At 41.8% G+C, this 27885-nt stretch overlaps 3 protein-coding genes across 6 annotated transcripts in view; 2 read left to right on the forward strand and 1 right to left on the reverse strand.

Annotated features, from left to right (window-relative positions):
* Positions 1-4781, reverse strand: part of hip1 (huntingtin interacting protein 1) — a 42297-nt gene extending 37516 nt beyond the window's left edge. The window contains exon 1 of the mRNA XM_079354661.1: positions 4021-4781. Coding sequence (XP_079210787.1) covers positions 4021-4137 — 117 coding nt within the window. The 5' untranslated portion in view covers positions 4138-4781. The remainder of the gene's footprint in view (positions 1-4020) is intronic.
* A 5180-nt stretch (positions 4782-9961) lies between these two features.
* On the forward strand, positions 9962-12983 carry bcl7bb (BAF chromatin remodeling complex subunit BCL7B b). The gene is made up of 6 exons (XM_079354533.1): positions 9962-10126; positions 10612-10687; positions 10776-10863; positions 11075-11233; positions 11985-12088; positions 12375-12983. Exons 1-6 carry the CDS (start codon positions 10014-10016, stop codon positions 12444-12446), a joined length of 612 nt encoding a protein of 203 aa, XP_079210659.1. The 5' UTR covers positions 9962-10013; the 3' UTR covers positions 12447-12983.
* Positions 12984-13429: 446 nt separating this feature from the next.
* On the forward strand, positions 13430-27734 carry baz1b (bromodomain adjacent to zinc finger domain, 1B). Of its 4 annotated transcripts, none has more exons than XM_079354201.1 (23): positions 13430-13563; positions 13817-14216; positions 15542-15658; positions 16654-16798; positions 17061-17253; positions 17363-17484; positions 17604-17801; positions 17921-18106; positions 18353-19673; positions 19920-20087; positions 20193-20331; positions 20429-20592; positions 20794-20908; positions 21003-21101; positions 21386-21563; positions 21755-21940; positions 22085-22232; positions 22439-22582; positions 22749-22896; positions 23106-23221; positions 24107-24246; positions 24371-24477; positions 24831-27734. In XM_079354201.1, the coding sequence occupies exons 2-23, from the start codon at positions 14098-14100 to the stop codon at positions 25486-25488; spliced, it is 4911 nt and encodes a 1636-aa protein (XP_079210327.1). In that variant the 5' UTR covers positions 13430-13563; positions 13817-14097; the 3' UTR covers positions 25489-27734. The 4 variants fall into 4 exon arrangements, with proteins under 4 accessions (XP_079210327.1, XP_079210328.1, XP_079210326.1 ...); XM_079354202.1 differs by having other exon boundaries at positions 14096-14216; XM_079354200.1 differs by having other exon boundaries at positions 13430-14216.
* The last annotated feature ends 151 nt before the right edge of the window (positions 27735-27885 follow it).

Here is a 27885-nt window from a genome sequence, read left to right on the forward strand (position 1 = left end):
CTATTGGCATAACAACTGAAATGTCTCTTATCTGAGGCCACTCATGTTGAAGCAGGCTGATTTGCATAGGCCTACCACACACTGAATTCCATAGACTTCAGTCTGACTTTTGACCTCTGCTTAAAGTGAAACAAAAAGCAGCACTGTCTCTTTCCGTTTTCCTGTACTGCAAAACATAGAGGACACATCCAAAACAATCTGTAAATCAAAGCCATTGTGAATGCAGCTAGGAACTCATTGGTGCACTTTGTTCCACTTACTGACCTGTCACTCATGTCCAGCTCTATTATTCTACAGCCAGTCAGTGCAATGAGGCCACAAACCATTGCCTGCTGTTTCTGCTGCCTCGGTGCTTTTAATGGTTTGCTTTGATGCCTGCATGCTTGTCTGTGTGTATGGACTGCATGTATGTTGATATCCCATCATAACTTTACTGTGTTTTGAACTGCAGGATGCAAAAGAAGCATAGAAACCTTTAGTGATGAGTGATGGTATTGAAAACAACAAGTCCATAAGAAAGAAAAAAGAAAGAGGAGAAAGAGAGGCTGATTAAAACCTTTCTCATAAGTCTTCCCTGCTGGGTCCTGTATGTGCACATGGAACACAGACCCGCTCCTTCCATGAATATCACAGCTGCCAGGGCACCAAATAGCAAAAACAAAGGGGTCCAAAGCAGGGGGAAAAGTGGTGCAGGTCATACAATACCAATGACTTCCCCCCTGGTGTCAGCTTATTGTATTGGCCAATAGTGTCATAAAGATTAAGATTGACTTTATTGATCCTGCAAGGGGAAATTCAATGTTTACACTCTGATAAAAAGATGAATGAAAAACCATGTCGATGGTTTTGATGGCCACTGAATGGTAACACCTGAATACTTAATGTAACTTTGTGTGCTTTATCAAAGAGCAGGTCAACACCAAGCAGGTAAGCATGTGAAAGAGCCAGCTAAAAGTTAGGAATATGTAGCTCAATGTAATAACGCAAGTTTGTAATAGGTTGCTGATAGTGGTGAATCAATTTTATAAGCCAGAAGAAATGAAAATAAAATTCAAATTGATAGTAAAACATGATGTATAAACTGTTTAGAAAGCAAGGTAAAGGTAGCCCAATGTTTGAAATAAGTAGAGAAGAAATGAATCAACGGTTGGATGAGGCTACACAAGCCTGTTATACACACACCTAAATGAACCATTAGAGTAGGTTGCTATAACAGTGCTAAAAACTAGTGTATTCGTGAAATAACTTATAAACAGTTAAAATACTTAACTGAAAATAAGAATTACCAGATGACCTTGAGTTGAAAGTAACAGATCAATGGGTGAAACATTGACAAAAGATCGAAAAGCCCAGAGACTGCAAATTTCAACTTTATCATCTCATCATATTGAAAGTAGTGACATCTGACAGAGGAGGTCAGGCTGCTCGACACGTAACAAAAAGCTAAACACACAGGCCCTCACCCACACAAACAGGGGGGGGGGACTTCTGTGTGGACAAGTAAAGATGAGAGCAAGAAAGGCTGTTTTAATTTAAGGCCTTCATTATGTAATACATATGTGGAGTCACGTAGGGGCTCGCTCTGCATCCCCCAGCTGAGGAACTGGTGCCAAAGAACTTTCCCACAAGCACTCATTATGGTTCATATCGGTTCAGAGATTACAACCTACACCAGCTTTTTAAAGAAAAAAAAAACTCCTCCTCTTGGCAGCTCAAAGGCTGTTTTGCACTCGAGGAGAGATTTGGTATCTCTGACATTTTTGGCACAATGAAGAAGAAGAAAACAAAATAGAGTTCAGTATAAACTTTGCTGTTTACTGTGAGGTTTTTTTCTCACTCTTGCTGAGAACACAATAGACCACAGACCTTTAACATGCGATGATGTTTGAGGAAAAACACACCAAAGAATAAATCCACGCTAAACTCTAAATGAAAGAGTCTGCTGTTATTATGAGGCTAAACGTGTTATTAAAAGCTGACATTGTGTGCTATCTGGCGGCCCTGTTTCGTTCTTTTTATAACCCAGTGTGGACACACTGTGACAGACAGGATTTTGAACACACCCTGGATGTTTACCCAACTCTGCCGAGAACGATAGGCGAGTACTTCACAGAAATAACGTTTTACAGGACTATGCCTTAAGGCCAAAATGGAAGTCACTACAGCTGCTGACCCTACTTCTCTGCATTTATTGGCATTTTATTATGTCAAAACGGTATATCTCATCCTGAGCCATGAACTTTAAACTTTCAGAACGTATGTAGCTACAAAGAGATGCCTGGAAATGTGAAAATCAATGGTAGCCAGGCGAGTGGACAGACAGGGGGTGAAAGCCAACTACCCAGCAGATTTGGGCAGCTTTAGCGCACAACAGATCAGATGAGATTATCTCTCACTGATCCCCTGTAAAGTCGACAGCAGATTCATTGATTCCTATACTGCCTGTCACGGCTCTGGATCCCCAGTCAGAAGTCAACCACAGGGGGGTGGGGGAGAAAAGAAAACACACACACACACACACACACACACACAACAAATACTCTGTGAATTGTGCAAAACTACAGAGATTTAAAATGAGGGAGAAATGGTGTTCCAGGACAAACTGGCTGAATGTGTCATGCTGCGGTCCAATCATGTTGGAACACTAACAGCAACTCAAACTTGGGCTTGTTTCATCTTGCATGAATACTTTAATCATTAGCTGCAAGATGCTTTGTATTGTGAGAAAGATCCCATATCAGCAAGGGCTTTTATTAACAACAGCGGAAATGAATCTAACTCCAATACTTTGTGTGTGTCAATTTCCACAATAGTGTTATAAGAAATCCGTGAAACAACAAGGTAGGAGATGAACTGTGTGCCTGTGTTATGTTGAAATGCATTTTGCCTTGGCACATTTCCAGCAGTGTGTGATGATCCCAGGAGCCTGACAGTGACCCAGTGACCAGGCTTGGCTCAGGATACATTAAAAAAACCACGCATGCGTCTCTCCCAGCCTCTAATCCATGCCTCTGCTGTCTCGGATGGGAGAAGTGCAGGGGGGCCTAAGAGGGTGGGGTGGGCAAACTGTACAGCCACCATCCATTCCAGACACACAATCGCCAAATACCTGCTGTGCACATTTAGGCTGTAATGAGTGCAATGTCAATGGGAGGAAGCACGTTGCAGCAGGGCCATGGCAGTTTGGCTGCCTGGATTCATCTGACCTACTTCCCCCCCCCCCCCCCCCCACACACACACACACACTCCCCTGCCTGGTCTGGGAGAGGAGAGGGGAGAAGAGGGGAGGGGAGACCACCAGGCAGGAAGCAGCAGGCTCCACAGTACAACAGCAGCCTACATACATGCTCAGTGGGAAAGCTCTTCATGCAGAGTCACATGAAGCGGTGCAGCATTCTTTATTCATCTGCTGCCATGACTAAAAATAACAAAAGGCAACATCCCATCATATTCTATTCTGCCTTAAAACAGGTCTCAGTTTAGATCTCATCTTCCTCACTAGCATCATCCTCACTGACTGTCTGCTTTCAGTAGACAGTGATAGCCTGTCATTCATGTCACAGCTCCACCGAGCCCAAAACTTGCCTCCCTCCTGTCTGGTTTGATCCTGCAGACTGAGGCTAAACAGCTCAGTGATATCAATTCAGAAGGCCACTGACCTATATTTCAACAGCTCTTTTGTTGTACAGTCTGTGTCAGGGAGTAGGCTACGCCATATCATAATCAAACAGGCAATAAAGTCGCAAAAACAAAGGAATTGCCTCAATGTCAAAACATGAAATAAATTTAAAAATTTAAAAAAAACTCACTAATGTGGCAACTGTGTACAGCCTACATTTTATTGATCCACAGCACACTTGCGCTATGAATTATATCGCAATGCAGAGATTATTTAAGCTGTCAGCAAACATCCTGACATGACTGTTACTTCCCAGGTTATAAAGCGACTATCAGCTGTCGGACCTTCGTCGTACTCTGTCGGGGGAAAAAATCATTGCATTACAATAATGCGCTCCATACCTGCCCTCTCTCAAAGTTTTCCTTCTCCAGCTCCAGGCTGTTGGCCCCTCCGGTACGTCGGATCACTTTAGGGATAGCGTTGGGTACTTGCTGCATGGAGCTTTTCACTCGATCCATTGTTGTCTGTTTTCCTCAGCAGCGAAAGAAACACGTAAAAAAAAACACACTCCCGGCCGATAAAAAAAAAAGGTCTAAGTGTTGGAAATATAAAGCATAAACTAAAAGTTGATCTAACTATGGCGGGCAGCAGTCCATGCTGTGCTGGACTCGTCGCCCCGTTCACTGAATCATTGGCCTTTTCTGTCCACCAACCCCGTCAATGACAGCAGCAGCAGTCTGAACGACTGAGGGGGTAAAACTAACCAGGGTGAAGGAAACACTTCCGCTTTCAGTTTACAAAATAAAGCATTTGTCGATTAACGTGTCGTAAATGTGAGTGCTGAGGGCTAATGTGTAGCAAAAGGCCCTTTGTGAAATTGCATTGTCAGAGGAAACGTTTCGAAACTTGGCTCGTCAATCATGTTAACTGTTGTGTTAATTAACTCATGACCACGCACAAAGGAGCTGCAACTCACAGTCACATTTCCTTCAATGAAAATAGCCACAAATACCAGAAGTGATATGTGCAACAAATTGCGGGAAATTTACAGAAGTCAATCACCATTTTTTTTAAAGACTCAGTTCTGCAACAAGCAACCTAAATCATTAAGCCTTCTGAAAAGCTTTTCCGCACAGTGCACAGTGAAACGTGTTCAGTCCTCATCTGATGGTGAGAAACAAGAGGCAACAGCTGCATCCTCTGTAACGTCACGTCCACGTTTGTGTATTTTCTCTGGCAACTGTAGCCCACTCCTCCTACTACGCTCAGCCACTGGCTGGAGCACAAGCAGGCTCCGCCCACAACATCGGTAAAGCAAAACCTTTTTTTTTTCTTTCGAGAATTGTCCTAAATAACCTTGCTCGGCATAGTGGCACAGGCAAAAGCTATAACTTAAAAAAACAATTGTATTGCCCCATGAGCTGGGTTATAGCTGCCCGGTGGAGGACTGGGCAACTTTAAGCACATCAACAAGTCACATAGGCGATGAACATACAGTATGATGAAACACTTGAAAAAGAAGTCTACTAAGTAGGCCTACTTGTTTGCTATTGAAAACTAGGAAACCAAATTGAAATATGCTATTGCATTAGTTGTCAAGGAACAGTAACATGAGCAACAACGTAACAGTTACTACCATGGTAAATACAAATAACTAATGAGTAACTAATATAAGACTGGTGCTGATGTAATGCACAAGTTAATGTACGATGTACCCAAATTCCTCTTGAAACCATTTAAATCAATCAATTCAACATAGAAAACACAGACACATATACTGTGATGATATAAAATGTTGATATATACAAAAGAACATAAAGTAACAATAGGGCCCATCCTTAACACCGTCATTTAAACCACAATTTAAAAACACATTATTAGCAATATAATAATATAGTTCTATAGTAATAGTGGGTTCAGAATGTTTCCCCCTGTTGGACTCGGCATTTGCTAACCTTGTATGCTGCCTGATTGCAGAAGCTCATACACAGAAGAATAGCATAGCATAGAAAAGTTTAAACCAAATTTTACAAACTGCCTATGTGTTTTCACTTAATGCGTTTGATTGGATAAACAGTGCAATAACTAAAGCTTGATTGATTGATTGAATAACAATACACAACACTTAACTTGTTTAACAGTCTGATTTACAACACTATTTGACTGACAATATTCATTATGGTATGTTCCCCTGATGGTTAAGGGATTACTATCATTACTTCCTCTCTAATTGACTAATACACACAAACTAAATATGTAGGATAGTCTTTACATGTCAATTTTATAACACAGGCTGTTTATCCTAGGCACCACTACACCACTGCTGACATTTAATCCTTAAAAGGAGTCATCACATCATTCAAAATCATCCAGCACTGGTGCAGGTGCAACCCATGTAACAGACACATGGTTGTGTCATCTGCATAATGTCTTCCTGGTTGGGATCTTCTGCAGCCGTCAGAATAAGGTAAGTGAGAGGACACAGCCCTGTGGTGATGCAGTGGAGGAGAACAAAACACCAGGCACAGAACTGCTTACCCTACACACTGAGATTTGAAAGTCTATAAACTCCATCCAACAATGGCAGGACAGTTTAAAAAATGAGAGCAGTGTGTTGTCTGTCTTTCTGTAGTGCTGAACTGTGTTAGAAGCGAGAGTGACAGAAGAGTCACAGAAATACCATCAAGGTGTTTAAAATGCAAATTAAGGAGAGTTAAAACCACATCATTACCTCCCTTTTTCATCCTATACTATTAAGAATCCAGTGACTTCTCTAAGGCTCTGACTAGCGCTCTTGATGAGCGTTTTGAATGCCTTTATAACCAATGAGGTCAGGGTTATAATCACTGACGGCCTTGGGGGACTTGCTATTAGCCATTGGCACAATTGTTGTCTTTTTTCATAGTGCAGGAAATATTTGCTGCGGAACCCTTAAATATGTACTGTGGAAAATAGGAAACAATTGCCCTACAGCATTTGAGAAAATGACCAGAGATAATGACAACAGCAGAGGCTGTTTTTAATCTTAATTGATTAACGTGTTCTGTAAATTCATTGGTATCAAACCTAAATTAAAAACTAAGAGTATCAACTAGCTCTGTCTGATTTAAAAACCATCATGTTTACTATTTATTTTACCTTTATTTTGTGAGCTAGTCATGACTGATGGCATTCCAGACAATTTTTAAAAAAGTATGCTGAAGTGGGTAGGTCAAGCAACAAATTGATAAATATCAAATATCTAAGAATAACAACTGGATCAACGGGGACAGTGACAATACTCTCACAGTTGGTTGATCATATTGAGAGACATGTTTGGCATAGGCTTTATGATGTATATATGCAAGAGTGATTAAAGTTTTTGGTAATTGCCTGGGGAAGTAAAACAAGCAGATAGAAACCAAGTCACTTTGATATTGTGATAGATTATATGCCTTTAATCAACTAGATTTCACGGTCATTAAACTTAATTTCAGGTCCACTGATTTTCTTAGCCTTTCCTAAAACCATCATAACCTTTACTTAGAAAATATGGTTTAAGTTGTGGCTTAAACTGGTAGATGCAATGATGTGATACACATAAATGCATACATGCATTCACATACATTAACTTTTATGTAAAAAGAAGTCTATTCATTTTATAGAATTGGTGAATTGGACTTTTGTCTAAAATCTGTACACATCCTTGGTTTGATTGACATGGTGTAGTGCATGGTATACTCAGTTATACCCACTTATTTTTCAGTCTCCATAGAGTATAACCATTTCTTAATATCATGTGATTTACATCACACATATCAATACATGCATGGAGAACCTGTGATTTAACATGCCTGAAAAACCTATCCAAACCAAAAGTCTGAGTGCTTTGATTATTGCATCGCATGATTACAAATCATGCAGCAGTAGAGCATTGCTATGGTAAATTATTATCTGTAAAGCTGCCTTGCTTTCAGGGTCATAGTGTTCCATATGAGAAATAAAGAAACAATCTAATGCTGCATGACCATTAAAACCATAATCATTGAGCAAGCACGACTTGAACAAATATGGGAATCATTAAGTATTGCCAAGAAGGTGAGTTATAAATTTTAGCACCATCTGATCAGTGGTACAGTACAGTACAGTATGTCCTTATTTTTATTCATTGTTATCTGGAAGAACGTATTATGCTGTTTCATTTCCTTTTTCTTAACACACTATATTTTACGCAGAGGATTTTACAGCAGCTGCATCACTGTAACCACAGTCCAGTGAGATCCGTTTTGTGCTGAATAAAGAGAGCTGCCCTGCTCTTGTGTTGCCTAGAGGATATAAGAAAAGAGAAAAATTTCCTGTCGGTCATTATTCCTACATCAACAAATCAAAACTAAGACAGGCTCAACCCTCAGTCATAAGAAATGTGTTTCCCTGCATGATTCAATGCTACCATCTTTTGGTCAAACATGGGGACTCCAAAAAAATATTAGTAAACATTTACTAAATGCATGATGGAAAAATTTTAAATTTCACATAAAGTTAAACACATTTATTATTATTATTATTATTATTATTATTGTTGTTGTTGTTGTTGTTATCAAAGAAAACGTGTGCACAGCAAAGATTGAAAGGCTATGAAATTGTCAATGTACACCAAAAAGGATTTGACTGTAGATATTTAAATTTAAAATATTGGAATTAATTAAATACCGTACAAATTCAACACTCCGTCTTTCTCTGACAGATGAAGTTCATTTAATTATTTTTGACTTGTTGCTTTTTCTCTTTAGGTTTGATCCACAAACTATTGCAACACTAAATGGAAAGGGCTCTCTAATTGAGACCTGCCTTTATTAGTCAAAATGCATGGCAACACCATGTGATGGGTCTATATCTGAAATGTTACGGTACAATACAATTTTAAATATGTTCCTTATACGTAATTATTTAATGTGGCAATTCTCATGTCCACTGGCGCCCTAGGCAAAAATGTATTCGTGGCCACTCCAACAAGTGTTCCTTATTATTTTCCTCATTCTATTTTCACTCCCAGACAGATAATTCCTCTTCATTGACAAATGCTGTGTTTCACAACAATAATGTATGCAACACTTAGCAGGGCATTGAGAGCGAGTGCAAACAGATTGGGCCCCCTCAGGGAGGTTTCTTATTGCCATGGCAAAAATTGCAAATTTCAAGGCAATGCCGTGGTTTAAAATCTGTCAGCCATTTAGGGCCCTAAGTAGATGCCTGCTTTGCATATTAACAAGGAGCACCTCTGATTATTTATCTCAAATCAAAACAATACATTAATTTCTGTGCAACTATTTTTCTATATTGCAAAACGACCCTGCATGTCGTATTGTATGTGAGTCCTGAAATGAAACATGCCTTACGTGTTTGAATATTCTTGTGCATTTTTGTTTGTACAATCAAATACTCAGACATCTTAGGCTTATTTAAAAGTGAAGGGTGCAGAAATGGTTTATATTTGAATTTAGATATTTTTATAACTTCAAAGGCAAACATGAATTTAAAATGCATTATGCTTTACTAATGCATAATTAAAAGTGAGTATCATCCACATTGCATCAAATGTAAAGCTATTCATTCTTGAAAAGTTTGCTTTCCAACAGACATACTGTATTGCCAAAATTAATTTATTAACTCGATACTGGTTTTGTAAAATGTTTTGTAATTTATTTGAATTTATTTATACTGTAAGCCTTTTCTGCTGCATCATTAAGCTACAAGTTGAGTAGGGGTCCGACTTGTGGCGAGATAATTTGTGGATTTGGAAGGAAGACATTTTTTTATTAAATTCTGCAACACATTTAGTATTTTTTTAAACTAATGTTTGCTAGTCTTGTCAGCGAAATATCTATATCCAAGAACAACTTTTTTTTTTTAACTAGTTATGAGATCTTCTTGTGGTGGAACTTCCAACAATATTTGTCTGAAAACCATCCATATACTGCTTTTGTAACAGGACAAAAAAGTACAGAAAAATTGTGCAAACAGCTTTAGTTTATCTTTAGTGAATCACAGAAAAATGCTGTTCAATCTTAACCTAGAGAGTATACTTTGAAACTATACTAACAGCGAGTTAAAAGTAGCCTACAATTCAGTATTGCTTTGCTCAACATTAAGTGGTTTTCAAGAGAATAACATAGGTATTTCAAGGTATTTATTTGAACTACATAATACTACAATAATAAAGTGAATATGGTGTATATATAGAGAAAAATAAAAGTAAAAATCAATAGCCCATGTCTACCTAACTATTACACTAAATTATGATAACAGTGAAGAGGATGAAGCAAAAAAAAAAGAAAAAAAATAATACATTTAAGTCTCGCGAGATTACCACGGAGGACTGGGGCTTGGTCTTGGAAGTTTTCAGATGCATCTGTAGATGAATCATAACAGCATCAAGATGTCGGGACGATCAGGCCGCGCTGAGACCCGAAGTCGTGCTAAAGATGATATTAAAAAGGTCCTGGCTGCAATCGAGAAAGTGCGGAAATGGTATGTAGTCTGTGTGGTGGACAATATCGGGGGAATGTTTAAGTAGAGACTATAGCCTTTCTATCTGCTGCGTCGCTCAACAAACTTCAGTCGGGAAAGTTGGCTGACTGACGATGCTCTTGACCAATCAATGCCCGAGTTTAACTGACGGGGCGGGGCTAGTTGAGTTTTTTTTTCCGCCGAGAGCTGTCAATATGGCTACAGCTTCACATGCTGTGAGCTGTAATCCACACGACTATCCTGTTGTCACATTACCGTACAATTCACGAACACTGTCTGACTAACTGATTTTTCAGCATGCTATTCAAAGTTAACGATAAGAATAAATAAGCGTTACACGATATTTGATTAGCTGCCATCTATTTAGAAAAGACACGGGAATGTACATTGTATGCCATGTTAAAGATTAGTGCTTGTTAAGCAGACTGGTGTGTCACCTCAAATGATGTCCTCCCGTTTTTTTTCAAAACCAATTTCAACTCCAGGGAGAAGAAATGGGTCACAGTTGGAGACACATCTTTACGCATCTTTAAGTGGGTGCCTGTCACAGAAACAAAGCAGGTGGGGACTCTGTCATGTAAAACTTCACTAAATGTTCAATTGATCTGCATTTTAAGAAGCCTAATGTCACTTACCTCTTTGTTATCAGATATATCGCACCAAATCCTCAGGTGGAGATGTAAGAGGAATGAAAGACGTGGTCCTAGAAAACACAAACTCTCTACTGGACTTCACTGGCAAGTTTGCAGCTCGAGTCCCTATGAAAAGCATGACAATGTCAGGTCAACTTTATTTATACAAGCAAGGTGGACCTAAGTGCTTTACAGAATAAACATGTGTATATAATGTCAGAAATAAAGACAGTAAATGTGAAATGGCTATATTAAAAAAAATATTACTAAAGTTGGAGCTGTTACCTGGTTGTAATTCCTGTGTGCTCTGCCTCAGATGAAAACAGCAACCAGAGCTTTCTGTCAGATGTTTACCAGCCTAAAATGGATAACAGCAGCAGCACATCAAGCTCACAGCAGGTCAGCCCTCCGCACACCTCCAGCCTCAGGACTGAAGACTCCCAGCCACCGATGCTGGGGCAGGAGAGTGTGGACGGTAAGTAGAGATCTCTCTGCAGCATATGTTCACTCTATCCTTTCAGTATGTATCAAATGTACACACAATGCTATGTTCTTGAATGAGATAAGTTGTAGATTTAAACTAATTTTAATCAATTAATGTTTTGTCAATTTTGTGCCACCAAAAAACTAGACTTTTTAGTCAAGACTTTATGTATCTGGATAACAAATTATGAACAACAATCATTTTTACATTTTGTGTTTAAATTTTGACACTTTACTTTTTATTTCAACTGTTTTTTATTAATTTTGCATGAATTATAAACATCAGACATAGCACATCACACATTATTACTTATGTGGCCACAACAGAACACAGGCATCCAACATATGGCGTATAGAAACGTAGTGCAATGTGCATAATGGGGGACAATTCCCCCTTAACAACAGAACAAGCACCCCTTACAAAAAATAAATGTAAATGAAAAAAATTGAAGAAAAAGACAAAAATAAATAAATAAATAAATGAATGACACTTTACTTTTTGTCGACACTTTTTTCATTGTCTAATTTTAGTATACCTGTACTGTCGTTCGTTTACTTCTCTGTGTGCCTTTTAATTGCCCCCTGGGAACAAATGAGGTTTTTTTAATTGAATTTATTTGATGTAACAATGTAATATAGTTCCAAAAATGTTAATGTCACAAAGTTGCGTGTCCTAATTTTTTTTAGTATTCCTTTGCTGCAAAGCTTGTTTTATGACAGTAAACGTTTCCTTGTGAATTCAGAACCAGTTCATTCAGGACAGGAGGGAGCTGATGAGCCTCCTACTCTCATCAAGGAGGACCTTCTTTCATCAGGAACTGCCAGGCGAAGAAGCCCAGACACACAGGTTCACTCTCTGATAAAGGCCTACAACAATTGAATAATTGTTTATCATTTATATATATATATATAAATGATAATGACTGGAATGACTGTCCATATATATATATATATATATATATATATATATATATATACACACACGCATAAATATATATATATATATATAGAAATATAACTCATGGGCTGGTTAAATTGTATGAAATGGAAGTTAAAATAAACTGGATTATTTTTCAAATAATCTGGTCATTTAAATGACCTCCATTTTTTGTTGTTGTTCTTTTTCCTTGCAGGAGGAGTTAGATGAATCTGGAGCACCTCCTTTAAAGAAGATTTGCACAGGGGAAAATGCTGTCCTGAGATAGCTTATTTATAATCATTTTTGATAAAATGCACATGATACCTATCCCTATTCAGATTAGCTAATCTTTCAGAGTTGTTCTAGTATTTTATTGATATGTAAACAAAATTCGACAGTTCAGCCAGTTATAAAAAGAAGTATATACTTCTTTATTTTGGTTCACTTTCAAAGCTCTTTAAAGACTTGCTGTATTCAGTGATTGCTGGAGTTAATAGAGAGGTTTTTCTAAACTGTGGCAAGGCCCTGCTGTTTGACAGTTTGAATTAAGATTAATCTGCTGTAAATGTCTAGTTTTCTGGCAACTAACTTCTTGTAATTTCTCTGTATGTTGTGTAATTTTACTTTTGCATGGTTCCTTATTCTATTGCTTTTATCTGTAGCTTTACATGGCCAAATGAAGAAAAGATGTTAATTGTGTAGCTTCATGCAGATGAATGTTTATGTGTGCGATTTAGCTTTTTCATACACCCTTCCAAGAACAAATCTTTTCTTTGTTCATCTCATTCAATAATAAATGCTTTTCTGATATTTATAATATAAATTGTTGGGGGTTTTTTTATGACTGAAAGCAGTGCAAATCCAAGCAATTGCTTTGTACTATTTCCATTTTAAGTCATTAAAGATGCATGCATGCATGAATTCCCGTGATACCTCGTAGCCCCTTTGTGTAAGGAGATCCGTTTAATTTGGAGTCGAGACAATAGATAAAGATTATCGGATCATTTAAATGGAAATGGATTCCAATTAAATTTCAAGATATGCATTGCCAAAAAAATCGTAATGTTATTACATGATAAAAATGAATGTCAAAATAAAACCTAATCTTTTTTTGTCATCAGCTGACCTACAGCCCCTTATGAATATTCTAGCTGGGCGTTGTTTATCTTGGAGGGCTGTTCTCTGCGTACAATTGAAAGGTGATATTAGCCAATGACATCCTGTATCAGACGATTTGGACGAGGGCGCCATAGAAAACACCAATGAACGTCGAGAGGAGGCGGGACTGATGTGCGACGCTGCTTGCTGCCGGGGAAACGGGTACTGACGGTGTACGGATATGTGCCGGTGGACTAGAAACTCCCGCCATTTCGACAGGGAATTAACCTCTTGATTGATACAGGGTATAACCATAACCATCACTACTTCGTTATATGGAGACAGGAGGATCCAAAACTGCGGACGTTTAAACGAAAACATTTGATTAAAGGAAATATTTTAAAAGATTTGAATTGGACAGCGAGCCTGAGCTCCCGCCGCTGAACTGCGCTTTGGCTGCTACCGCGAGTTAGATTTTAGTTTGCATCCTTTCATGTTCATTCCGAGGAGCTAAAAGTTATCTAACTATACCGTTCGGCTACCTGTTCTTCGTCATAGGTGTTCTGTAAGTCTAGGATGACACCGCTACGAGAGGGGACGAGAAGGTGGCGATGAGGCGGGGGACACGAAGTGCTCTGTTATTGTTTTGCAACGAGCTAGCTATCCACCGTACAGGCTAGTGAGCTAGCTGCTGCACGTTGAGTGCCGGGCCTGCCGGCGGTGACGTGAGACCAGACACTTGTCTAAATGCTCTATTATTGTAAATCCTTTCTGTAGTTTTATTTTTTGACTACCGGGTTTGATTTGACGTCGGAAGCTGTGCCATTTGTTGAATAGAAATGGCACCGCTTTTAGGCCGGAAACCGTTTCCACTGGTGAAGCCGCTATCCGAGGCAGCAGGCCCGGGAGAAGATGTGTACATCATCGAGCACAGCCAGGAGGCCTTCAGGAACAAAGAGTATCCTTTGACGTGATGCTGATGCTCACTGTCCACAGTCGGTATGATGATGCTACGTTGTGACTGATTCTGTCCACCAAGCTGACCGTGTGATTACACAGTTACTGTTAACATGACTTACTGAACTTATTTTATGTTACCTTTTCAACATTTAGCCTCTGCCCGCATGTACACAGTTAACACTCGATGACTGCTAGCTAATGTTCCGCCTGCTCAGCAGCTCATTGTAACAAAGCGAGCGGGCTATTTAACAGAGCTAGCGAATTATAACATATATAGGACTTTGTACACTTTATTTGCTTAGCCATGTGTGTAGACAAGTGCTGAAAGCTGTCCTTTCACTTTAAGCTGTCGCGGCCTGGATGTGAGATACCGATGCTAACAGGGCAGCTAGCACGCTGCTAACGTCTACTCCACAGGCTGCTGACTGTACACGGCTAGTAAGAGTTAGCCGCTAACGTTAGCACGGGAAGGTCTTTCAGCCCCCGGTACAATTGTTTTGTTTTTTTAGAGGAGGACAAAAGCTGATCATAACACAGACATCATTTGGGGTATAATCATTTGGTGATCGTAATATTTAACGTCTATTGAAACCGGCGGTCAGCAGCTGTCAGAAGAAAGTAGACTCTGTTGTGACAGCTGAATGTGACACATGAAGTGTTGTCTACGTGTTTAAAGGCTACCTAAGTCTGATATAGTTTGAATGCCTGTTGTGATGTATCTGCTTTCCACCTGAAAGTCTAAATCTAACAGGGTTTGTTAGGAAGCATCTCTCCATCTCCCTGCAAAAGCAGTCATTTGTACCTGGTAGTAGTGATATATTATATATTCATTGTGTAAATGCTCTACTGTATTAAAACTGCTATCAACTATTTATATTAACGGTGTTTAATGCATAGTTGTGTTAAGCATTGACCTTTAACCTTACTGATAATTTCACTAATAGCAACACTGATACATTCCTTTAAAAAAAAAAAAAAAATCTTTCACTTTACTGTGATTTACAAACTATCAATGGCAGCATATCACACTTGTTCTCATCAGACTGATACACAAGAATGTTAACTTCCCCCACTGATCCCAGCAAGTCTTTACTTTTTTTTTTCTTTACATGTAACCACACATTTGTTGAAATGTGAAATATCTTTGTATGCTGGGTGCCATAAGGACTCAGCCTCATTTGTCAATTACTGAAATGTGTGACGCTACATCTTCAATGATTAACCATAACATGTCTTTCAGATCATTAGAAAAGCAACAGACTAAACAAGCACTCGTTTGAATGTATCATTGTGACGGTAATTTCCTTAACAAAATGTGTACAGAGAGTATGAGGCTCGCTTGCAAAGGTATGCTGAGCGCATCTGGACCTGTAAGAGCACTGGAAGCAACCAGCTGACACACAAGGAAGCATGGGAGGAGGAACAAGAAGTCACTGAACTGTTAGTAATCTATTCAATGTCATCAAACTGTTCAAATTATAGTCATTGCTGTATACAGTCCACAGCCTATACAGAGTGTCTCTGCTGAACAGATGTTTAGGTTGTTGAACATTACAGTGTGTCCGACAGAATGGCACTACCTGGGCGATTTATGTATGTGTACACATTTATCATTTATAATATAATTGTTATAGGACAGTATGAAGAGAGATGGGAAAAGTTGTGCGTGTTTGGAGGGGGGTGTACCTGCGACTTCTCTCTCTCTTTATAACCCTCTCTTGCGTGCAGGCTTGAGCTCTCAATGGCGATTAGATAGGCCAGAGATAGATTAGAGGTTGGTTCGTATACCTGGGTGGCCCGCCTGAGAATCGGCGATGTGTGGGAAACACTGCATTGCATTCAGATGTACAGTGAAGCTCTGGTTCTAGTAAAGCTATGAATAACACCTTTGGTTATATCGATGCCTTGGCCCAAGGATACAGATTAGCCTCTCTAACAGGAGCTCTGTAGTACGAGGGAGGAGCCAAACTCTGCAAGTGACGTTCACAAAGCTCGCTGCTTTGAATAAATCTGGTGCTCCTCCTCTTATTCTCTTCTATTTAGAGAGTGCGTGATCCTTGAGTCTGTAATGTCCTGATGAGAGCGTCCTTATTCTCATCTACAAAATGGAAGAATATGCTCAAATCATTTGAAATCTTTAAGCTGTGCCCCTTAAAGTCCAAACATCACCACCTGGGATCATGTTGACATTATTTATATAAGACACACTAGCAGGAGTACGCTGAGTCTTACGATATGTTCAGTGCAGAGACTTGGCAGAGCAGTCCTCAGCTGCCCAGAGTACAACTCGCAATGGACCATGGACTGTATTTAAGCTCTGTCTAAAAATATCCACCGTGTGATTGTGCTCCCCCTGCTGGTCACTCTCATGCACGTCATCCCTGTTATGCAATGCTTTAATTTCAACTGACCCTTAAGTGTTTTGCTGCATACAGGCTTCAAGAGGAGTATCCCAAGTGGTTTGAGAAGCCGGTCCTGGAGATGGTCCACCACAACACAGTGTCTCTCGACAAACTGGTTGAAATGGCCTGGCTAGAAATCCTCACAAAGTATGCTGTGGATGAAGAATGTGACTTCCTGGTCAGTTGGACTCCTTATCTTATCTGTTCTCTTATGTTGGGTCAGTTGTACATTTAGACCGTGTAATGACTTCATTGTTTGCCAGCTGAATATCTAAAATATCTTATCATCCCAGAGAGACACAGCTGGTTTTGTATTTTAACAATTGGTAGTGAAAAGTTATTGCAGACTATTTACCAAGAAAATCAACAAAAAAAAACAAGTAAACCAAAACTGTGTTCTTGATGTGTTTGGAGGTGCTCATTAGACTTTTTCACTTCAGGTGGGTAAGGACAAAAGCTTGCGGGTGAAGGTGGTAAAGATCCATCCCCTGGAGAACCCAGAGGGAGAGACGGGGGAGAAGAAGCTTGAAGGAGCCTGTGATTCTCCGTCCAGCGACAAGGAGAATGCAAGTCAGGAGAACCAAAGGAAGGAACCTCCCCCCCGAGAGGAGGAGAACAGGAGAGAGAGTCTCAGTGAGTCAACTGCGTCAACAAAAACATGAAGCACACAGAAAGGGGGGGAAGAAAAAAAGTCCAGCCAGACTCACTTTAAATTGATGGTTTTCTTGTTTTTCCCTATCAGGTGACCGAGCGAGGCGTTCACCGAGGAAACTTCCCACAGCCATGAAGGAAGAGAAGAAGAGATGGGTGATGCCCAAATTCCTTCCTCATAAGTACGACGTGAAGCTCATTAATGAGGACAAGGTTTGTACATCTTTTGATCATTTTGGCTGGCGCACCGTCACACGTTTTCATTTTGATCATATGTCAACCCTCTGCATTTTCAAAGGAGTAAAAACGTTTCCCAATCTTGACTCCGGCAGGTGATCAGTGATGTCCCGGTGGACAGTCTGAACAGAACAGAGCGCCCTCCAACCAAGGAAATCATGCGCTACTACATCCGACACTACGCCCTGAGGCTGGGCATGGGAGAGAGCGCTCCATGGGTGGTCGAAGATGAGCTGGTGAAGAAATTTAATCTGCCCAGCAAATTTAGTGACTTCCTTCTTGACCCACACAAGGTACATAACGCCTCCTGGTGGTTCCTCGTGCAGCACTCTGTGTGACAATGAATCCCGTTTCTGACTCTCACTGTTTTTTTTTTTTTTTTTCGTTTTTTTTTTTTGCTTGTCCAAAAAAGTTTTTAGCGGAGAATCCCTCAGCGAAGCGTAAGAGCCTGACATCTCCGGAAGGTAAACCAAGCAAAAAGCCGAAGACCTCCGAGACATCAGGAGAGGATACAGGAAACGAGAAGGGAGAGAAGAAAAGGAAGAAGAAGGACTCTTTGGGCATGCCACTCAGCCCGACCATTTGGGGCCACATGCAGGTTAGCTTGTTTTTTTTACTGCAAGGCATGATGGTATATGTTGCTTGGTTTGTGAGCTCTGCCTCTAGACCATGTTTCACAATGCATTGTAGGATACGTTAAATGGATTGTGTAGCGTATTCACTACATAGTGAGTACTGTGTGATTTCAGCCGCAGCATTTGTCTTCTTGTGTAATATGGAGTGTCCCTTTTTTTTTTTTTAAATGCAAAGCTTCGCTTAATGGGTCATGTTGTCTGTATTTCAGAAAATAAAGATGAATGGCTCCCCACTCAAGGTGAAAAATCCTGGAACTCCCAAGAAAGGGGAAGGCAAAGGCTCTTCTCCCTCCACTCCAAAATCCGGCAAAAAGTCCGGGGAGAAGAAGGAAGGAAAGAAAACTGGGAAAGGTGTCGATAAGAAGTTCAACATTCTCAAAGCTTCCAAAAAAGATGGCAAGTCCGGTCCCAAGACGCCAAAGATGAAGCAGATGACCTTGCTTCATCTGGCCAAGAGCACCCCTGCCGGGAGTCCTAAGAAGAGAGCCCGTAGTACTGGTCTGGGTACCCCTAAGCTGGGGAAGCCATTGCATCCCATGGCCCTGCACCTCCTCCGTTACTATAAGGAGAACAAGGGTAAAGAAGACAAGAAGACCTCCCTCTCCTCCCTCATATCCAAGGCTGCAAAGACCCTGTCCCCCGACGACCGGGGCCGGCTGCCGGAGGAGCTCCAGGAGCTCGTGCAGAAACGCTGGGAGCTCCTCGAGCAGAAGAAGCGATGGGCGGCCTTGAGCGTGGAGGAAAGACAGGAAGAAATGAAGAAACGCCGCGAGGAACTCAAAGAGAAGCTGCGAGAGAAGGCCAAGGAGAGGCGCGTGAAGGAGTTGCTGGTCCGTCGCGAACAATCCCGCAGATACGAGGACCAGGAGATCGAAGGTGGCAAGAACCTGCCGGCGTTCAAGCTCGTAGACATGCCCGAGGGTCTGCCAAACACCCTGTTTGGGGATGTGGCTATGGTGGTGGACTTCCTCCACTGCTATGCAGGGCTGCTCATGCCAGATGATCAGTATCCCGTCACATCAGTGGCTCTGATGGAAGCACTGGCAGGGGAGCGATCGGGCTTCCTCTATCTAAACCGTGTGCTGGTGGTGCTGCTTCAGACGCTGCTGCAGGACGAGCTGGCAGAAGGCTACAGTGAGCTCGACATGCCCCTATCTGAAATCCCTCTCACAATGCACTCGGCGTCAGAACTCGCACGGCTGTGCCTGCGACCGTGCGACGCCCACGGAGAGGACAGCGGTCAAGGCTCGGAGGCTTCCGGGCCACTCGGGGGCTTTGACGACGTCGTGACCAGCGAGTTCTTGGAGAAACTCGAGACAATCGAGGTGTTTGAGCTGAGCCCGGAGGAGAAGGTCCACCTGCTGGTGGCTCTGTGTCACCGCATACTCATGACCTATTCAGTCGAGGACCACGTGGATGCAAAGCAGCAGCGCTCAGCGGAGCTGTGGAGAGAGCGCCTTGCGATGATGAAAGAGGTTAATGACCGCAAGAGGGAGGAGAAGAAGAAGCGGAAAGAGATGGAAGGCAAAGGTAGGCAGTAGAATAAATATGAAGTTAATGCTCTGGTTTGAACATTTTTCTACCACTGAATTAATCACAAAAGAATCTTGTGATGGATAATCCTCAGAATAAATGAATACCCCTTTTAATGTTCTTCAGTTTTACTTTTGATTTTGCATATCAAAATATAAAACAGCCTCCCAGTGTTTTATTAGATCCCTAATCTGTAAACACAATCTGATAAACGCTGTTTGTTTTTTCTAATTGGCTTCATAGGAGAGAAAAAGAAAGAGGGCGCTTCGAAGAAGGAGAGCAAAAAAGAAGTGAAGGTGGAGCCAAAGGTGGAGCCAGAGGCGGAGGACATGATCAGTTCAGTGAAGAGCCGGCGGCTGATGTCCATGCAAGCAAAGAAGGAGAAGGAGGAGATGGACAGACTAAACAAAGGTAAATATAAAATTAAAAAAAAAGATCCTTACTTCACAACTCTGAAGTCAGCGAGTCTCACTCTGATTTGGTTCTGTTTTTTTTTTTTTTTTTGTTCCGCCTCAGAGCGCATGGAGAAGGAGGCAGAGGAGGAGCGGATGCGTAAACAGAGAGCTGCGACAGAAAAGGCCTTCCAGGATGGGATCGCCAAAGCCCGACTGGTCATGCGCAGGACTCCACTGGGTACAGACAGGAATCATAACCGGTTAGTACTGCGCCCAAATATCAACAGATGATAGCCATACGTTTTTCAAACTACCAGTAAATTAAAGCCATGTTACCTTTTGATGTCTTTTCTTCAGCTACTGGGTTTTCTCCGACGTGGTTCCTGGTCTTTACATCGAGAAAGGCTGGGTGCATGAAGGCATCGATTACAGCTTCACTCCTCCGCCCGAGGACAAAGCAGCTGAGCCTGAGGTGGACGAGGAAGAGGATGGTGGCTCCACTGCAACTCAAGATTCACAAGGTACATTTACAAAACAAGTCTTCATCAGCGTCGTTTCTATAAAGGGATTTATTCATAAATGATTCAAGGTGGAGGTCTATAACCTCGTCCTGTTCAGGTCTGATTTATGTATTATCAGTGTTCTGTTTAGACTTATTTCTGTGCTCGACAAATTATATGAAAATAAAATGTGTAAATGATCCATTTCTGTTCATATTGTAGAGGCCGAAAAGGACGATGGCAGCATAGACGATGCTGTGAGTGAGGGAACCCAGCAGGGGGCAGCAGCTGACATCTGTATAGAGACCACTGTTCCCAATCAGGGACAAAACCTCTGGTGAGAGCTTTGCTTCTGCCCTCGCCCCCCTCTCAAAATCTTTATTCTTCACATAACCTGCTGTTCTAAAACGTAGCTTTTACGTTGAATACAGGTTCATTTGTGACAACCTCGCTGAGCTGGAGGAGCTGGTGGAAACTCTTCATCCTCAGGGGGTCCGAGAAAGCGAGCTGAAAGCCAAGATACAAAACAGGTGTGTGCAGCCTCATTAACGAGCACAAAAGCATTCCCAATAAATCCACGGTGAGAGCTGCACTGGTAGATAAAGAGCAGTCTGTTTTTGGCGTGTTTCCAAAAGAGAGAAATATCTCAGGCGTTCATCTAGTGGTCCAGTCTGTTTTCACTTTTTGGAGTTTTCCCTTTCACAAAGCTGTTGAATCATTCTGTCAAACTTTTATTTCTAATGTGAAAGGGCTACAAGTGTGTACTGGTGTGATAAAGTCAACCCAGGGCCTAACTGTCCTTTGTCTTGCTCAGATACCAGGACATCCTGCACTCAGTCCATCTGACTCGTAAGGCTAAACTGGGCCTCAGGACCTGCGACGGCTATGCAGAGCTACTCAAGTACCTGCGCAGCGACATCCAGGAAGTAGCTTCACGACTCCAGAAAGGTGGCCTGGGATATCTAGATGACAACGAAGACATTGAAGAACAGGTGATTAGTTTGTTTCAACACTGAAGACTGTAAACAGAATCACATCTTTATTCTTTGAGGTTGGGTATTCAGTTTTTTGTTTTTTTTTATGATACATGGTGAAATGTTACAGACTTTATCATGTGGTGTTTTTGTTTTTGTTCACTAATGAAAACCTGATAGTAATTTGAAATGATCGTTTCCCTTCACAGCTGAAAGAAATGGAGAGCTTGAAAGAGTTTGGAGAGTGCATCATCACTATTCAAGCCTGCGTGATCAAAAAGTTCCTACAGGGATTCATGGCCCCAAAGCAGAAAAAGAAGAGAAAGCAAGGAGGGGAAGAAAGCAGCAAGGCCGAGGAGGTTGACGAGGAGAAGAGATTGGCAGAGGAGGCCAGGGTGAGAATGTCCCTCTGTCATTTTTTGAACATTTTTACTGACAAAACGTGAGCTACGTTGACGTCATGAAATAAAGGTAATTAAAGAGAAACACTGAACCTGCTCGTGTAAAGTCTGAAACAAAATGTGTCTGTTCCTCTCTAGGTAGCGACAGCAGTGGAGAAGTGGAAGACTGCGATCCGCGAGGCGCAGACCTTTTCCCGCATGCACGTCCTGCTGGGAATGCTGGACGCTTGCATAAAGTGGGACATGTCTGCCGAGAACGCTCGCTGCAAAGTCTGTCGCAGGAAAGGTAAGCACGGCTCGCACTTAGCTTCAAAGGGCCCGCTTGTTTCTGTGAAAGCTAATGAGCTATTATGAGCATTACACTTAAAACCTAAAGTCTATAAGAGGAAGGACAATTGACATTTACTCTGTTAATTAAGAAAACATCAACTCTACAGTGAGCCCTGAATGAAAGGTGTACTGGATTACAAACAGTGTTTGCTCCCTGTCCAGCGTTTAGACAGAGCCCATGTGTGTTGAAGCTGATGGAGCACAGGACCAGAGCTACACAGGGCAGCAGGGCCAGGCTCAGAGCAGAACAGACTAGTAGTGTCAGGCAGGTCTACATACAGAGCTCGCAGACCCGCAGGCCAACAGGTGAACCTGTAGTGTTAAGCTGACTGTATAAGAGACGGTAAAACAAAAGGAAAGTGTGCACAAAGTTTGTTGAATAACAGAAGAGTGGAAGAAAAAAACAGAATGGAGTCGATTGAGACGGTTATGTCGCCTTTAAAGAAACTCTTGTTACGTCAATGTTTCTCAGGTGATGATGAGAAACTTATCCTCTGTGATGAGTGCAACAAGGCCTTCCACTTGTTCTGTCTGCGACCGGCTCTGTACCGCATCCCGGCGGGGGAGTGGCTGTGCCCGGCCTGCCAGCCCACCGTGGCCAGACGAGGATCCCGCTCAAGGTTAGTGTCGGCCTCATGCCGTTTCCCCTGAGCCAAACGTTTCCACTGGCTTACTTTTAAAGTGAGAGTGAGCTCGCTCAGATATTTAGAGGTAGTATTTTAGAAGTTGCTTCCCCTTCCTCGTTCTTCGGAAATGTTTGTGAAATGATTTCTCCAACTAAACCAAAGCTCTGTCGTTTGTTTTTTTTTCATCATCCTTTCTATCGTAGAAACTACAACCAAGACACTGATGAGGAAGAGGATGAGGAGGACTCTCAAGAGGAGGACTCAGAGGAAGATGAAGAGGACGAAGAAGAGAATGACTATAAAGCCATGGGCCACAGCTGTGAGTGTCAGAACTTTGAAAAAAAAAAAAAAACCGATAGACCGATTTTCTTTGTTCCTTTTTCAGAGATCATGAGTTATTGATTTCTATCAGGACCTAAAAACAATTTCAACCAAAATCTAAAAAAGTGTATCTGGACAAACGTGCCTTTAAGTACAGTTCACTGTGGTTGATTTTAGCTCACCAACTGATGGTGATCAATATGACCATGTTTGCTGAACCTCCAGGTCATTAACCTTTTGTAAGTAACAACACAAAGAAGGAGACTGTTTTCTGTCGCTTCCCCACATTTCACCCAAAACAAATGTTTATCAACACCATATTCACTCATACAAAACAGTTAAAGTCCCAGATTTCCACATAGTTTAGGACAAAGGGTGACTTTAGTGTTGGGGAGGATGGGAATGAGAGGAATGCTTCTGGGTGATGTCGTCTCCCCGTCTCCTTTGTCACCGTGTTTAGTATAGTGAGCTCAGGATTGGACCTTCAGCTTTGAAGCCAGGTCTCACTCTGGTTTCACGTCGAGTATGTGGCAGGATGATCCCCCCTCTGTCAGTTCACGCTTCATGCCAAGGATAACAATCCCAACACGTTTTCTGCATCAACACTGAAAGGCTCCCGAGGACGGAGTCAACCCAACACGTAGTGCAGGTTTCCAACCAGTGGGCATCTTTTCACACAGTGTTGTCATCACAACAGGTTCAGGCTAGAACTTCAATACGATTATTTTTCTCACCGCAGGTTTAGTGACATGGAATAGATCATTTTTCTGTGCCTTTTTTTAGTGCTTTGCACCTGTTTTTACCGGGGTTATTCTTTTAGACTCGTCTTCTTTGACATCTTCATTCTTTCATTCCTTATCACCTCTCATTATTTTCTTTACAGTGAGACCGAGGAAGAAGAATAAGCAGTCTGCACCCCGACCGAAAAGTTCAAAAAGCAAATCCAAGAAGCGGTCCTCCTCGAGTAGTCAGAGCAGCAAAGCGAGGAGCGGGCCCAACAGCCCCGCAGACATCGATGAGCTGGTAGGAAATCCTCGTAACACTCGGGGCTTCTTCTTGGGTTTTATAGAAGAGTCGATCTCAAGAAGTAGCAGGTTGGAAAAGTTTCTTCTCTGACTCTCCGTCTGTCGTTTTGGGGTTTGTGCAGGTCCGACAGAGCTCACAGACAGGAGTGCGCAGGCAGGTGCTGGAGCTGGAAAGGTGTGAGGAGATCCTCAAGAAACTGATGAAGTTCCGCTTCAGCTGGCCTTTCAGGTGAGCGGTCACCTCATAGTCAACAGCCAGGGGGGAGGGGGGGTTGGGGGCGGGGGCGTTTTGTTCCTTTTTATTAGACAGGACGTGTAGAGTCGGAAATCGGGTACAGACAGTTTGGGGAATGACACGTGGGGAAATGAGCACACAGGTCGGATCTGAACCCGGAGGACCACAACCGCCGTACATAGGACACACTCACTAACCACTGTTCCACCAACAGCTTATGTTGCCAGTAGTGTCTGACACATGCTCTGTCCTGGTTTTGGTCCTTTGCCAATGATGTCCCTGTTGTATGCATAGTGTATGATCACTTCTCTATGGTCTAACCATGGCCATTTTCTCGTGCTCCACAGGGAGCCTGTGTCCGTGGACGAGGCCGAGGACTACCTGGACATCATTTCTCAGCCAATGGATTTCCAGACGATGCTGGGAAAATTGAGTCAGGGCTCGTATCGTAACGCTCAGGATTTTCTGGAAGACATAAAACTTGTTTTCTCCAACGCAGAGGAGTACAACCAGCAGGGCAGCTCAGTGCTCTCCTGCATGGTCAAGACGGAGCAGTCGTTCACCGAGCTGCTCCAGAAGCTGCTGCCCAGCCTCAGCTACCTCCGCCGGCGTTCACGCAAACGCGTCAGCCAGCAGCCTGCAACATCTGAGGAAGAGGACGAAGAAGAAGAAGAAGAGGAGGAGGAGGAGGAGGAGGAGGAAGAGGAACCGAAGAAGAAAATGCAGAATGGGAAATCAAACAGGAAATCCAGAAACAGTCGGGGGCGGAGGGAAGAGGAAAGCGAGAGTGAGGAAGACGATGGCGAGGAGGATGACGGCAGGAGGAGAAGTAAGCGCTCCTCCACCACCTCAGGAAAAAAGGATTACAGGGAGCAGGATAGCGATGGCGAGCGGGACACGCGCAGAACTCGTCAGCGGGGGGGCAGGGGCGACGCTGCAGGGACGAGCAGCGAGGAGGAGCGGTCCAACCAGCAGCGACATTCCAAGAGACAGAAACGCTCATAAAAGTCCAGGATGCTTCTTTTGTTTCCTTTCTGTCGTTTTTCTTGCTTTAAAACTTCTGTCCTGTTCTTCAAAATGATCAAGAGACCTCCTCCTCCTCCTCCTTCAGCCAGCCGGAATGAATCCTTAGGACTCTTTTGTGTTGTTGAACTTTTGTGTTCATATTTTGAAAAATGACAAATGAAAACTGATTTATATTTGTAACGTTTAATATTGATGGGTTTTTTTTTTTTCAACCACAAAAAGAGATGATGGAGAGGTCCTCGTAGCTCTTAACACTTCAATTTGAATTTCTTTTCCAAGTTGACAACCGCACACTTAGAGGCACACACGCGCACTATATAGTGTCATTTGGCTTAAAGCGTTCTCTTGTGCCCTGATTTGTACTGTTAGAGACACCAGTGCAGTGTAACCAGAGGCGAGTGTCCTCACACTTGAAACACAGCCATCACTTCAGTGGCACGTGTCAGCATCAGGAAATCTAACCAAGTGTAAAGGATCCAAACCTCTGTCGCTAGTCGTGGCGTTTGAACCCACTTGACTCAAGTACTTGTCCATGTAGCCGATTTTTTTTTTTCCCCTTGGAAGTGTGTCCTGGCATAGCTGAACATTTCCGTCTTATTTCGACGTATCTTGATACCAAAATGATCTCAAATGCAAGTTTATAGATAAGATAGGATTTGACTAGTTGTAGTTTTTTTTTTTTTTCTGTCATTTTTACAATGCAGGTTCAGATTTACTGTGAAAATCTGTGCGTGTCTAAAGGATCACAAGTGTAGTCTTCTCACTTTAATCCTGAAACACATGTTTCATCTCAGCTCTAAGTGCCAGGATGTTTTTAAAAAATCTGCGACCCTGACGTTGGAGTCTGTGTCTTGGCATGAGGAGCTGACCAGCCTTTCCTCCCCCGTAGTGCCCAGCCTCTCAAAAGAACCGGTACCTCAATGCTCCGTCAGTTTGCACTCCTCCAGTGTAAGGTGCACCTATTATGCCAGCAGCTACAAGACCATACTTTATAAAAAAAAATAATAAAAAAAAATTATGTGCATTTGTAAACAGTGTTTAAAACAGATGTGACGTTTGTTAACAAAATGGGCATTTTTGAATATTTGATATTTTTTGCACATTTTATTTGGTTATTGTAAATGACAACTTGTTAGTCGATCTTAATCACATCCAATAAATTGATAAGGTTTAACCAGGGCTCTCTTCTAATCACTGCAGTCAAGTTGTTTTAAGTGTTGTCACAGTTGAAATAATTGAATTAGCCGCCTGTACATTTTATAACAAAACACCAACAAGCCTCAAGTCATTCATCAAATCGGTCGAAGTTACTGAAGGTCGTCCCTGCGTTTCCTGGTTGGGACACCAGGTGGTGCTCTCCTCCTGCTCTTCTTTCCTGCCAGCAGTTGTCAAGTAATTGATTCACAGCAGCTCTGATTCACTGCGCTGTTAGTGGAGCGATCTGCACAGCTTTGTGTGCTGAGCTTCAAAGGACAGGGGAGCTTCACAGAGCAGCTTTTTGAGGTCTTTTGTAAAAAGGTATGTTAGAAAAACTTCTGCAAGAATTTGACATTTTTGGATTCAGGGGCTTTACACATTCAACCAGAATTATTTTTTTTTGTAAGAGGAGAAATGTCCTGTAGTCTGGCAGGTTGTTATTAGTGTATCTCTGTCTTTATATACGAAGGATGCAGTGGTCGTTCCCCACTGTCTGAACTGTACTGTGCTGTCCTCGTCTTCTGTCATCAAACCTTTAACTGACTTGATGTTTCCACAGATTTTCAATCCTTTTCTTACCTTTGTTTCAATTCGGCTTCGTTCCTGACATAGATACCAACTGATAAAAGACGTTTGAATAATTATTTAACATTTCGACAAACTAAAAGTGACTGCCCTAATTTTCGACTTCTGATCTGACTGTAAATGCTTTCTTTTTTTCATGAAGGAACTGCAAAAGTCTTTTACGCTTCCTTTTTAAATATATATATACACAAATATATTTCTAGCCTAAAAATAAGGTTTGGGCAGGTTCAGAGGATTCCCATGTAAAGAATTTCCAATAAAGTTTCTGGACAAAGACTGTAGTCAATGTTTTTAGTTGAGATGATGAGCGTCCCCAGGTCGGACAGACAGACATCACTGCCATCTGTAAAAGTTTGTGTCAAGACAATGAAGAGGAAAACGGGTCAGCAGTGACCACCAGCTGATGTACTATTCTGCTTTTTTTAATAAAATATCAAACCGTTTTCTTACTCTCTCTGGTGTTTACTTCCCCCTGAACCATCTGCATCTCTAAATGGAGGTCAAGTAAACTTCAAATGTTTATTTTGAAGACAAAGACAGCATTAAAGAGGTTAAATGGATTCAATTCAATTAAAAGATGCATAACTAAAACGG

This window comes from Symphodus melops (assembly GCF_947650265.1).
Source record: "Symphodus melops genome assembly, chromosome: 10".
NCBI classification, from domain to species: Eukaryota; Metazoa; Chordata; class Actinopteri; order Labriformes; family Labridae; genus Symphodus; species Symphodus melops.

What these genes read in the sequence shown, in the direction of transcription:
- bcl7bb (XM_079354533.1), top strand. Translation starts at nt 10,014, where the DNA reads ATGAATCATAACAGCATCAAGATGTCGGGACGATCAGGCCGCGCTGAG. An exon ending in CTGTCACAGAAACAAAGCAG is followed by an intron (nt 10,688 to 10,775) that starts GTGGGGACTCTG and finishes CTTTGTTATCAG; the next exon opens with ATATATCGCACCAAATCCTC. An exon ending in GAAGAAGCCCAGACACACAG is followed by an intron (nt 12,089 to 12,374) that starts GTTCACTCTCTG and finishes TTTTCCTTGCAG; the next exon opens with GAGGAGTTAGATGAATCTGG.
- baz1b (XM_079354200.1), top strand. Translation starts at nt 14,098, where the DNA reads ATGGCACCGCTTTTAGGCCGGAAACCGTTTCCACTGGTGAAGCCGCTA. An exon ending in GAAAGAGATGGAAGGCAAAG is followed by an intron (nt 19,674 to 19,919) that starts GTAGGCAGTAGA and finishes TTGGCTTCATAG; the next exon opens with GAGAGAAAAAGAAAGAGGGC. An exon ending in GCAGACCCGCAGGCCAACAG is followed by an intron (nt 22,583 to 22,748) that starts GTGAACCTGTAG and finishes AATGTTTCTCAG; the next exon opens with GTGATGATGAGAAACTTATC.